Source organism: Malaclemys terrapin, chromosome 14 (assembly GCF_027887155.1).
Source record: "Malaclemys terrapin pileata isolate rMalTer1 chromosome 14, rMalTer1.hap1, whole genome shotgun sequence".
NCBI classification, from domain to species: Eukaryota; Metazoa; Chordata; order Testudines; family Emydidae; genus Malaclemys; species Malaclemys terrapin.
Window position 1 is genome coordinate 8,252,349 of NC_071518.1, and position 12,373 is coordinate 8,264,721.

General features: G+C 42.9%; 1 protein-coding gene across 4 annotated transcripts in view; it reads right to left on the reverse strand.

Annotated features, from left to right (window-relative positions):
- Positions 1-257: 257 nt before the first annotated feature.
- Positions 258-12,373, reverse strand: part of CRISPLD2 (cysteine rich secretory protein LCCL domain containing 2) — a 43,925-nt gene continuing 31,809 nt past the window's right edge. For all 4 annotated transcript variants that reach the window (XM_054048882.1, XM_054048881.1, XM_054048883.1 and 1 more), the window contains 2 exons: positions 7,552-7,685; positions 258-5,022 (listed from right to left, as the gene is read on the reverse strand). In XM_054048882.1, the coding sequence (XP_053904857.1) occupies positions 4,968-5,022; positions 7,552-7,685 (189 nt within the window). In that variant the 3' untranslated portion in view covers positions 258-4,967. The remainder of the gene's footprint in view (positions 5,023-7,551; positions 7,686-12,373) is intronic.

Consider the following 12,373-nt stretch of genomic DNA (forward strand, 5'->3'; position numbering starts at 1 on the left):
GTCCATTACAACCCCAGTTACAGAGCCTGGCCCCTTAGTTAAAGCTGTAGAGATATACATTTTCAGCTTTGGAAGTCCCTGATTCAATCCACAGTATGTCAGCCAAGATGGCAGCTGTCACATTTGCACAGCACCAAGCACCTTGGGATCTTAACTGGGGTGGTCAGGAGCTAACGTACTATAAATAAATAAAACGGTAGCTCAGGCCCAGCCTCCTAAATAAATCCACCGAAAAATTAAACATTAAAAACAAGGGGTTGGCATCTGCTTTTTGTATTGGTTTTATTTCACAATTCAGAAAACAAAACAAAGATACTTTACAGTTCTGCATTTAGAAAAATTATAGTTTTATAAACAAAAATGCGTCCCCGTAAAGATCATGCGAAGGCAAATCCCATTTACACTAAAACTTTTGTACACGGAAGTAGTAAAAACAAAAACCCGTTTTTCATAGAAAAAAAGCAAATGCATAAACTGCAGGCCGAGGCAGCCTATGGTCAATAGCTATTCAAATCAATAGCTGCTTCAAAGCCAGGTAAGAGCAACAGAAATGCAGTTATTAGGGAGGGGTTTCAAATGATCTAATTCCCAACTTCAATTGCCTTCAAATTTTGGCGTGACACTAAAATAAAAATCCAAGTGACTCCTCTTATGTTTTAGTGGGTTTTTCCCCCTCTTTGCTGTTCTCCCATATCTACACTCCGCATAGTGAAAAAAAATCAAAATAGGGGCCAAATTCGGACACAAACTTATGCACAGTAGCACCAACTATGTTAATGTGTCACAACCCAGTGGCTCCCTCCCTCAGGGGGTCCCCCCTGGGGAGGCAAATCAGCATTGTATGTTTCTAATGTTGTTGTTGCAAGCATTGCAAGCCATTTTGGGAAGGGTTACAAGTTTGAGTGTGGAGTAGAAGTTTCCTTTGCAGGTTGCGAGAGGCAGAAGGGGGAGGAAGGGAGAAGAAAACGGGTTAACTCAATGCCTCAGCTCAGTCCGAAAATAAGACGTGGGCTCCAGTCCAAGGTCATGGCACTCGAACAGACTATGTAGCCAAAAAACCTGCAGCCACATCTGCTTCTTACCCAACCCCAGCCAACCGTGGGAAAAGGGGGGTCAGCTAGGCAGGGGATTGCAATACTGGCGAAACAGGAAAGGCCAGCAAGGGGGAAAAACAGAGGCCCGGGTCCCGGAAGCCGGTGTGTTTTGGGAAAGCTGAGGAGGCCGCAGAAAGCAAGTTTGAAGTGGTACAAAAAGCAAGGGGGACAAAGGTCCCTAAACAAAACACCCCCCCAAGCCCCCAGGACTTAAACCCCTCCTAAAAGGTAAAGCAAATAAAAAATTAACAGCGGACCCTGGGGGGCCTGTGCACAGGACAGAACTCTCGTCCACCCTTTCCCCTCTTCTTCTTACGTTACACCCAGGCTTGGCCAGCCGTGGGTTGTGCGTGTGTGAGTATGAAAGTGGGTTAGGGCACAGGCACTAACGCTTTTTTCCTTCCTCTGAGTAACGTGGGAAGCCCCCAACACTCACCGCTGTTATTTTATTAATAAAGCTTTAAAACTTAGACCCTTGCTGTGCTCCTTCATCTCCTCCCCTAACAATCCTGCAGCCTCAGACTGATCGCCTGACGCCTCAGGCAGATTGGTAACAAAAATCGGTCACAAATGGTCCCATTGACTTCAGGTACTCTGCCCTAGATTGCTTCCAATGCACATTAACTCCAGTGGGGCTACCCGTGGGGCCCTGATTCAGGAAAGCGCCCTTATTTAGAACGGCACTTCAGTAACTCTGACCAAAGAAACTTATTATGTTCTCTGGAAATCCAGCATGTGGAACCAGATTCTTTTCAGTGACAATTGTGTGACACGATGTTTCTCGTTGATTTTATTGGTATTGAAATTAAACTTATTTGCCAGCAATGAAAGCCTCCGAGGCTTCAATTCAGCGAGGTGCTTAACTACCGGGTCCCTAATGCCCGTTGATCTTAGTGTAGTTAGGGACCTAAATACCTTTAAAAATCTGACCCCCCCCTTGACATCAGTGAAGCTACTCACATGCTTAAACTGAGGCACGTTCTTAAGTACTTTGCTGAATCAGCGCCTAAATCCGGGCATTTGATAATATAAAGACAAGGCGACACTGCCCCTGAAAGCTCTATTGAAACATATTAGATTGAGAAATGCTTTGGTAAGACAGATGTAAAATCAGTAAATATTTGGCTAAAACAGAGCCTATTCCACCTAAATATGGGCAGCTGGTTTATACAATTGAACACAACTAAAGATATGCCTTAATAATGCCATGCAGGATGTGACCCTTCCTAAATACGGTAGAGATATGATTTAACTAATAGCACCCAGAACCTCAAAGAATGATTGCTCATCGAAGTCCTGTTGTACAACATATATAACACTAACCAGAGACACAGACTTACACGAATACCTGTTTCTGAAAATCCAAATTGTTTGGCTGAAGATAATTCAAGCTATAGAATGATGATATAATTTATTTTATATCCACAACTTCACTTTTTATGTTTTTCATTGTCCTCTTTTGTAAGAAAGATACATTCTAGGTCAATTGAATTTGTATATATACTTCTTGGTGATTCTCTGATTTTCCTGTTATTCCAGTCCAGATTTCTTTCCATCCTTCTACAAGGTGAATGATTCTCACAGACAGGGCAATGGCGCAATGATGTTCTACTTTGACTGGGTTGTACAATAGAACTAAACATGAGCCCAATCTAACACCCATGAATTCAGTGGAAAGGCTGCCACTGACTTCAGTGGACATTTGATTGATCCTTATTGCATTTTCCATTTCTATCCTCAGCTATTGAAGATGTAACTCCTATATGGCCTATGGAGGCCACAGAATCACACTACAAAATTTGGTGGGATTAGAGTAGCCTGTTTCCAATCTTATTATTCATAATAGACAAAACAAGGAACCTGACTTATCTCATTGCCAAGATTTTAGTCACTTCTGAACAGGTACTTTTTAAAGACGCATTCCAACTATTTGTCACATACATTTACCTTGAAAATGTAACTGGTTTTTCTTACTATAAAGCAAACACAACATACCTTAAAAGACCACATTAAATAAATAAAGAATAGGTGTTTACCAGAGCCATTCCAAAATAGGTTTGCTGTGTGTAACTTCTCGAAAATGTGCAAACCTGCTCAGTTATGAAAGGTCTCTTTTTAAACTCAGATTTCACAAGGAAAGGAAACCTCAGTTATGAAACAAAGGGACTGACAAATGTAATTTCCTTGCTGATTTCATGGAGTTTAAAAATTAAATTAAATAAGTGCTTATCCATATAATGCTATTGGTCTACATTTTGGAATAGGTTTATAGTTGGTTTTCCTATCCCTCTAGTTTAATTTAAACATAGCCTGGACATCGGAAGGCTATGGAAAGCCATGAAACATCTGCCAGATAGAGTGGCTAAATAATTGTAACAGTAAGTGAAATATTTCTCATATGTTACATACTACAATCGAGTTACTGAGTGAAGGGATATCTTTTTACATCAACCAAAGAGTTAAAGGTTATGTTGCCTTCTCAGTGTTAATGTAAGTTATTGTATGTCTGACCATTAAGGGAAAATAGATTTGTGCTTAGACCAATTCTAATAACCCTCTAAAAGTTGGGAATAAATTAGCTTCAGCCATAAATGACAGGATTGCTATATTGTCTTACAGGGCGGTTCATCCTAGGCTGATTTTATGGCTAGTTTTAATTCCCTCTAAACCATTCTATGTGATGTATTTAAACAGCTGGTCATAGCAGAATGACTCAAATTATTAAATATAAATTCATTAGAAGACATATAAGTTTTTAAAACCCAACACTTTGGATTCCAGATGCTCACAGACACAGCAATCATGTTGGAAGCTAAGATCACTATATGGTATCAATTGTATGCAAGCAAACAATCCAGCCCTATTCCGTATATTTAAAGCCTCAGAACTGTACAAAAAACTTCATAAAGATAAAGTGAACACACTTTATATAGATGCACCCATTTCTAACAAAAATAAGATTAACTTTTTATCACTGCTTAACTACTACAGACAAAACCAGCACTGCTGTATAGAACAATAAATTGCATTTAACTGTAAATAAAAAAAAAGGTGGGTAGCATAATACAGAGATGTGCCAGGACAGGAGCTCTAATTCCACAACTTCTCATAGGTAACCCAAATTCCTAACGATCTGCTAATGTTTGGCCAGCAAACACCAACACCGCATTTGTGGTTGGCTGGGGTCCTTGTTTCCCAGGGGCGGGGATCTTCACCACCTTTTCTTACTTTCTCCACATTTTTCAGACAACCTCATCTCCAGGAGTCCTTCAGGCAGCCACGGGACCTCTGATCGCATGTTACATCATGACACCACTTGCCCTAATGCAATATGCCGCAGACCTGACTCAACGTTTCCTATGCACATGCGTGCTGATTAGGAAAACACTAAGGTTTTGCTCTTAAACAGAACAGCCAACCCCGCCATACAAACAGTTCCAAAGAAGTTATATGCCCCACCCCACAAAAGGAGCAGCTTTAAAACTATTTTTTAAAGGGCCAACCATCCGCACTACATATTCCACCTTGCCAACGTGTGTTGGTACTTCCATTGGGGTAGGTACTTCAAGTCCTAAAACACTATCTGTGGACCAGCTGGGGGTTCCGATATTTGTTGTAAATTAATCCACAGTCGAGCTGTTCAGCACACCTCTTTTGGAATTTGAAGTTACAACAGTCTGAATGCCCTAGAATTTGTAAAAAAAAAAACTGAACTGGTGCAGATGTGACATGGACAGTTGAGTCAGAACCTTTCTTCCCTGAAAGAAATTGGCAAGGAGAATGTGTTCAGAGCAGATGCCATCAAATGAATGTTGCTGTCCCTCAAGATCGGTGGATTGTTCTCCAGAAGAAACTTGCACCTTCCCGGGGAATTTATTGCTTCACGGAAAAAATTCGGAAAGCCATCCCTTCGCTGGGACTCTTCAAGCTGAAAAAGAACGATCATTATGAACCTTAGGGAGATGCATTAGCTCCCCACATAGTCACGTCAGTAAGGAAATCAGTGGTTTCAATTATTCATTTGATTTGAATGCATGTTTAATTTGCACATCTGCATTCTGAATTTCTGAAGCACTTGAGCTTCCATTACTCCCAGTTCAGGAGTTTCCATTACCACACTGAGCCCTGATGCTTGTTTTTTTCCATGGAAAGGCACTAATTCATAGCTGGGGAAACTTAAGAGTGCACTGAAAAGCTGTTACCTACACGACCACCTCCTACATGATTCAATACGGGAGACGTCACCACGACAAGGGAGTCAGTGCAAGTGACAAGGAGGCCATGAGTACCACATCAAAAGCAAAAGCATAAAGATTGAGGGACATCCATAAGCACGGACTCCATGGGTGCTCAAGGGCTCAAGCACCCATGGGAAAAAAATATAGGGGGCGCTCAGCACCCACAAGCCACAGCTGTTTGGCATCAGCACCAATCAGCTGTTCGTCAGGGCCACCGATCAGCTGTTTGGTGGCTGGCAGGAGGTGCTCGGGGGAGAGCGGAGAGCAGTAAACGGCAGGAAGGGGGCCTCAGGGGATGGGGTGGAGTGGGGGCGGGGCGAGAGCAAGGTGGAATGGGGGCAGGAAGAGACAGAGCCAGGTGGGGCCTTGGGGGAAGGGGCGGAGCCTCGGGGCGGGAGCGGAGGTGGAGCACCCACTGGGAAAAATAAAAGCAGCTGGGTCTCTGGAGACAGTCTTCGCTCTAGAGGCCTCTCTTTTCACTAATTCCTGATGTAAACTGTCTTGGGAAATATTTCTCAGTCCAGCACCCCTAGGAGGGTGCGGGGGAGCGAGGAAGAGAAAGAAAAATCTGGACACTGTGCTTCCTCCTAATCATTCCTGCTAACAGGACTGAGCAACAGACACTTCTCCTGCTGGACTGGTGGAATTAACCCAATAACTTCTTCCTTGTATGTTAATTACACTGTGTTTTCCAAGGAACTGTTAGGAAGAACATAACAGTGGCAGTTTCCAGTCCACTGCCAATTGCAATTTTTTAAAAAAAGAGGGTTTGTTCCTGGTAAATGCACTTTGCATCCCACACATACTAGAGATGGCAACCCTACAGATTTCCCATCAGTACAGTTCCCAAACGCTATCTGCTAACCAGAGGAAGCTTAGCTGAGTCTCATTCTCCCCTCTCCTTGAGCCAAACTGTGACCGTTTTCACACTCTGAATTTAAGTGAGATTATTAAATCTGTTGGGTTGCATTTTCAGAGTGCTGCACGTGCAAAATGTGTGCCTACATTCAAGTGTGTTTCACATACAGCTGCACCAATTGTACATTCAACAGACCAGTCAGGCACATAATTGGGCATTAAAGCCTGCAGTCGCTTGCTCCATCAGAGTAGGAAGGTGGACAATGTAGGTCGGCAAAACAGCAAGATCTGAAAATCTCCGCCTTTTTGAATTGAGTTCTTCTTTTGTGTGTTAAGGATTGAATGTATTCACCATTGACAAGTGGCTGAGCAAACATCTTGAGGGGGCATGTTCACGTACAAATTGAAACAAACAAAACGTTTGCACGGTGTAACTGCAAAAAATGTGATGCAGAATGATAACTGTATCCAAACCGACCCCTGAATAGCTCACCGGCCTTGTTTTAAGAAGATGCCAGCTTTATTCCATGCATCTCCTCAACTACTCTGTAGTAGATTTGAAGGCATGAAAGTCTATAGCATGTGCATGCATGCTCTCTCTCTCTTTACACACACATTAGACAGACAGACAGGTTGGACCATCCCCAAAAAAGAATCAGGAATTGTCACATGAAGGTACAACCCACTATTCAGAAGCACTATTTTATCCTCTCAAGAGAGTGTGCTGGCACGTTGATTGATTTAGAATGCTTTCCACAAGAACAGAGAAATTACTTCTAGTCAACAAATTCAGGCCACTGTCGGAAGAGAGAATATTGGGCTAAAGGACCCATGGGTCTGACCCAGCATGGCCATTCTCATGTTCTTATGTTATTAAATATATTAGACTTTCCAGAACTCAGTAGTGGAATTCCCAAGTGAAAGCCACAAAGCTGACTGTACGATGAAAGATGCAGACCACGTGTTTATCTTTTTAGTGGTGTTAATTTGCCAGAATGTTTTAGGATAAAACTCATGTGAAACTGCTCCCCCAACATTAATTAATAATGACTTTGCTAAAAACCAGAGTAAATTTTAAAGTGCTGTAAACCCAGTGAAATTTATTTACAGTGTATTCATATTTTGACTAGTTTAAACTCATTAGTAAATGAAGGAGAAGCTTAATAGTATTACATCCTTAATATACAGAGTCCAAGAGTAATGCATTCAGCTGCAAAAGGCAAAGAAGGGATGACACACACTGTTTTGTTCTTTTGCTTCTCTGAGTTTACAGCAACATGTTAGAATCACTTACCTTGTATATTCAATTCCCATCATCCACATTTTCACAAACTGATCACAAAAAAGAAAAGTGACCCTACCTCTCAGATTGGACGCCATTCTTCAAAGAGCCAACATAGTTTTTCTTCTTGTCCACAGGCATTACATCCACATAACCGCCAGTCTCGTCTTTAATGACTCCAGCGTGCACGGCTGTTTTGCAGATACTGGAACTCTGAAAGATCATAAAGTAAATGGATTTAGCTGGGGCTCCAAGACCTTTTTCTGATGACTAGGAAAATGAAGAAGAACGAAGAGAGACTTATGTGAACGAGAGACATATAGGAAAGTTGTTTGTCTTCCAGCCTGAGCAGTAAGAAAGGACTCTACAGATCACAGAATCATAGAGCTAGAAGGGACCTTGAGAAGTCATCTAGCCCACCCTCCTGTACTGAGGCAGGACCAAATAAACCTAGATGAGCTCTTGCAGATGTTGCATGGTCCCTGCTACTAATTGCAAATGGTGAGAATTCAGCATAGCTGGCACAGGGAGGTGTAATGACTGCCCTACGGAGGGTAAGCAGTATTACCACTACTTCTCTCCATGCACCTCTGTCAACAGGCTGGTCAAACAGCCCATTGGTCACAACAGGAACTCTGCTAAGGGGAGACTGACTGAATCAATGGATTTACTAGCCAGCCAGGCCCTGTCTACATTAGTCAGTGCACCCTCTTTTGGTGCTGCAATGGCACTTTTTGATCTCCTCAACCCTGCCTTTGTTCACATGAGAGAGCGTGGCCACTTTGCATTGTCAACAAGGTAGCAGAGGTTCTGCAATTGTTTGCTAGTTTGAAACAGCAGAGATCCTTGGCGAATTTGGCCTAAAGAAATAAATGATCATTTAACTTGAGACATGTTAGGTCCCATCTTCCCAAAAACTAAGATGAGCTTCTTTCATCATGATCTGGTTTTCAGAGGTGCTGAGAACCCACAGCTCCTACTGACTACACCCAGTGTAGCAGGCAATCATGAATATGAGGCCTGCAATCTCTGTATTGCATGCTGCTTCTGTTTTTTATTTTATTTTGATTGCTGCAGGAACAGAACCTACCCGCAACTGATGACTAAGCTACAAAAACATCCAGAAAATAGAGTGATAGCAGAGAACTCTAAGGCTCAATATGAACTTGGACGTGAACCTTCTAAAAGTTATACACTGCTAGTTAGAACAACAAAAAACAACTCTAGTAACGAGGATTGGAACAGGTGAAAATCCAAAATCCACAAACTTCTTGATCTTTAAAAATCAAACTTCCACTGCAGAACCTGCAAAGCAATATTCCGGCAGCATCTGTGTACTATAGATCATACTCGCTCACTCTCCAAGGCCTTAAAAGGCAGGTTTTCCCCCATTCCCTATATATTTATCACTTTGGATTGCCTATCTCTTGGCAGCTTTTGCAGTTTTAATTGCCAGTTTGATTTTGCTTCTATATATGGGCAAGACAGCACAGGAACACTTTGTTTGGAAGATATCCTTTGAATTTGCTCTAGTATGCAATGGGAAATCTGTAAATCTAAAATTGGCTCATTAAATTAAACTGTCCTGAATGCACTGTCCAAGGCTATTTGTAACACTCTCCACTGGGACAAATCCTTAATGGTGTTCTTTCCGAGGCATTCCTTTCTTCCAGAACTTGTTGTTCTTCTGCCTGCTCATTCTTTGGCCATTTTTTTTACATACCCCTTCCCCTATCAGCCTAGTGGGTTCCTATCTTCTATCTTGCCAATGAGTCTTTATCTTAAGGAGTTGTCGGAAAAGGGCTCTGAAGACGGGAAGCACTAGGAGGATGGAGGAGTTTTCTCCCAAAAGGGAGGGCATTGGCGCCTCAGGGATCGCACAGCAAAAGATACCACATAGCAGGTTCTCTGCCTCAGCCCCAGCCCCATTTTCTTGGGATGGATCCTAGTATCTCTGGAATGCTTCCCTCCCCGCAGAACTGGGATCTCCGTGGGGGCCCTGTCCGGCACCAGCTGCATCAAACTATTAGCAATGAAATAGGCCTATGAACTAAGGCCTAGTCTACACTAAAAAGGAGGTTGACCCAGCTAGGTCACTAAGGGGTTTGAAAAATCCACACCTTTGAGCAACTTCGTTAAGCTGACCTGACCTACACTGTAGACAGCGCTAGGGCAATAGAAGACTAGCTACTGCCTCTCGAGGAGGTGGATTACCTACGCCAACAGGAGAACCCGTCCCATTGGCATAGGCAGTGTCTACACTGAAGTTGTGCCACTGTAGCAACCCAAGTGTAGACAAGCTGTAAGTCACCCATCAAGTCCCCATTTAGTGTGACTAGCCTGAAAACAAAGATGTGTTCCTCCTCGGGGGTTCAGCAACACTCTGTGGTTTCCACTGGTGATAAAAGTCGGCCTGGTTATGCAGGCTTCCTTCTTCAGGAAATCTCTCCCCAGCTAATTGCCTCACAAATGAGACTGCTGGAGACTAAACAACCTTTATCTCACAACAGCAGAGAGACAGTCTCTCTCTCTCATCTCCTCAGGGTTCCTGAACATGAATGGGACACACATTTCCCTTTCAAGCGCAAGTCTCACCATGAACCAAGCAAGAAGATTGCCCGATTCGTTATGTATACATTTCCCAATGCTCCTGCATTTCGTAAAAGCTCTCACATAGCTTTGATAAAGATCCCTGCCTGACACACAGCCCACAGCCTCAGAGACATTCCTTTCAGCATTAGCAACAGTGGAATTTGTCTTCACAGAATAAACAAAGGTGCAGACGAGAACAATCCAACCTTTTATTTTAACCACTACAAAGAACCAGGCCAACATTTTCAAACCTGGGCACTTACATTTAAGATCCTACAGCCACATTTAGGTGCCTAAAATAAAAGCAACCTGATTTCCAGCAGCACCATGCACCTGTAGCTCTCATTAACTTCAGTGAGAAATGGGCGCCTGCAAAACCAGCAGTGAAATGGCAGATATTTCTAAGGTAAAAACAAATAGGGGGAGGGAAAATCCCTGTGGGGCCCCTTTATCTACTATAAAGAAACAAATCCCTCTTTAAAACAATCCTTTGCAGGTTCACCTTGCAACTTATGTATAGCATGTCCATCACCACAGAATATAGGCCAGCAATCTTTCCATTCTCCTCCCGCACAGCTAGTATTAACATTAGTCTCCTCTCTGACCCTCCATACAGTCTGGCCAATCGTTAGTGCAAGAGCCTTCTCCCTTGCATGTCCTGCTGCCTGGAACAGTCTTGCTTCCCTCTGCCTCATTTCAGAGCTCAGCTGAAACACCTCCCTTCTGTGGTGTATTGAAACCTGTGTTAAAATTATAAGCTATCACTTTAAGTTGTAAGGGGGTTCCTGGTTCTGCTTCCAGGCTAAGGGGCTGTGTAGGGAAGCCTGATAAAGAGCCAGTCTGGAGCAAAGGTGGGTTGAGTTGTGCCTCTCTGCCTTAGAGGGCAGCCTGCTTTCTCTGTGTGTGTGTGTTTCTGGTTGTTGCTGTGTTAGGTTTCTGGAGTCTAAGAAATAAAGTAGTGTTATCTTGTAACCCTCCAGGAACAGTATAAATGAACGGGGGCGGGGGGTGAAGAGGGGGTTCCTAACTCTCTGCGTGTATGCCATGAATATAACACCTTCCTCTTTGGCTGTGCCAGTTCATTTCCTTCTTCCGTCAATATTATTTATCTCTGCATTTCTACTGCTTAACTCAACAAGGCCTTTCGGGATACAGTTTGTACGAAAGCCAGCCCCATTCAAAAAGGAAGCACCGATGGAAACTGGAACAAATTGGAATGGGAAATAAGTGATGTTATTGCTGATAAAGAATGAAAAATCATCAATATTTTTGTTTGGGACACTAAGACTAAACCAGTCAGAGAGTTTAAGGTCAGAAGGAACCACCAGATCATCTAGTCTGATCTCCTGTATATCACAGACCATCAGCTCCACTCAGCACCCACACACTAAACCCAACAACCAAAATTAGATCCCGGTATAACAGCTCGCAGGTGCCCCTCACAGCAAAGTCATTTTGTGGGGAGGGGTGGAAGGCTAAGTTAGCTTCGATAGAAAATGAGGCCATGTTTCTGTCTCAGCCCATAATGATCCCCGTCCCAAACTTTTAACAGTAAACTTGGCTACCCAATCCGGTTTTAATCCAGACAGTTATTTGGTTTCTCTCTCAGACGTGGAAAGAGTCAATGACGTCCATTTATTCTATTTCACTGGACAGTGATGTGTGCATTTCTTGTGATCTTTCCAAGATGAGAATTTGATCATTGCTTATCCCAGCTTCAGTGTCCAAGATGCCCAGCCATCTGTCCCCCAAAACAACAAGACTGTTAGACACAGCAGAAACAGATGGATTTTTTGAAGCAATATAAAATGGAGTTTGTTGGCCACCTGGTTCCTGCTGAAAGGGTATTGACAATTGCTCCGTCATGTCCCCTATATACTACTTGACTTTGCAAACCTATTGTAAAGAAGCTCTGACTTTTCTTAACCCTTCTATTTCTTGGAAACCCTCACAAATGCACCTGTTCCGGCTTTTGGTGCTTCATCCATTTAATGCACATGCCCATGTATTAAGGTACATCAATGCGTGGGCCTAACAAATCATTTTATGCTTGAAGCCAGGGAGGGGAGAGTTGTGCATGTGCTTCCATTTGTCTGTTTTTAACCACAGTCAGTGTCCTGCTTTCCTCAAGGTCATGGAACATCTTTTTGTACATTGGAAATAACTTTTAGCAGAGCTGCAGAACATCTGGATTTGATGACGTGCATTTGGCTCCTCCTCCTTCTATTTACTGTTTGCTTCCACTATTTATCATGCACATTTTAAGGATCTAGCAATTACACTTGAGCAACGCATTAGAGGTCATTGGT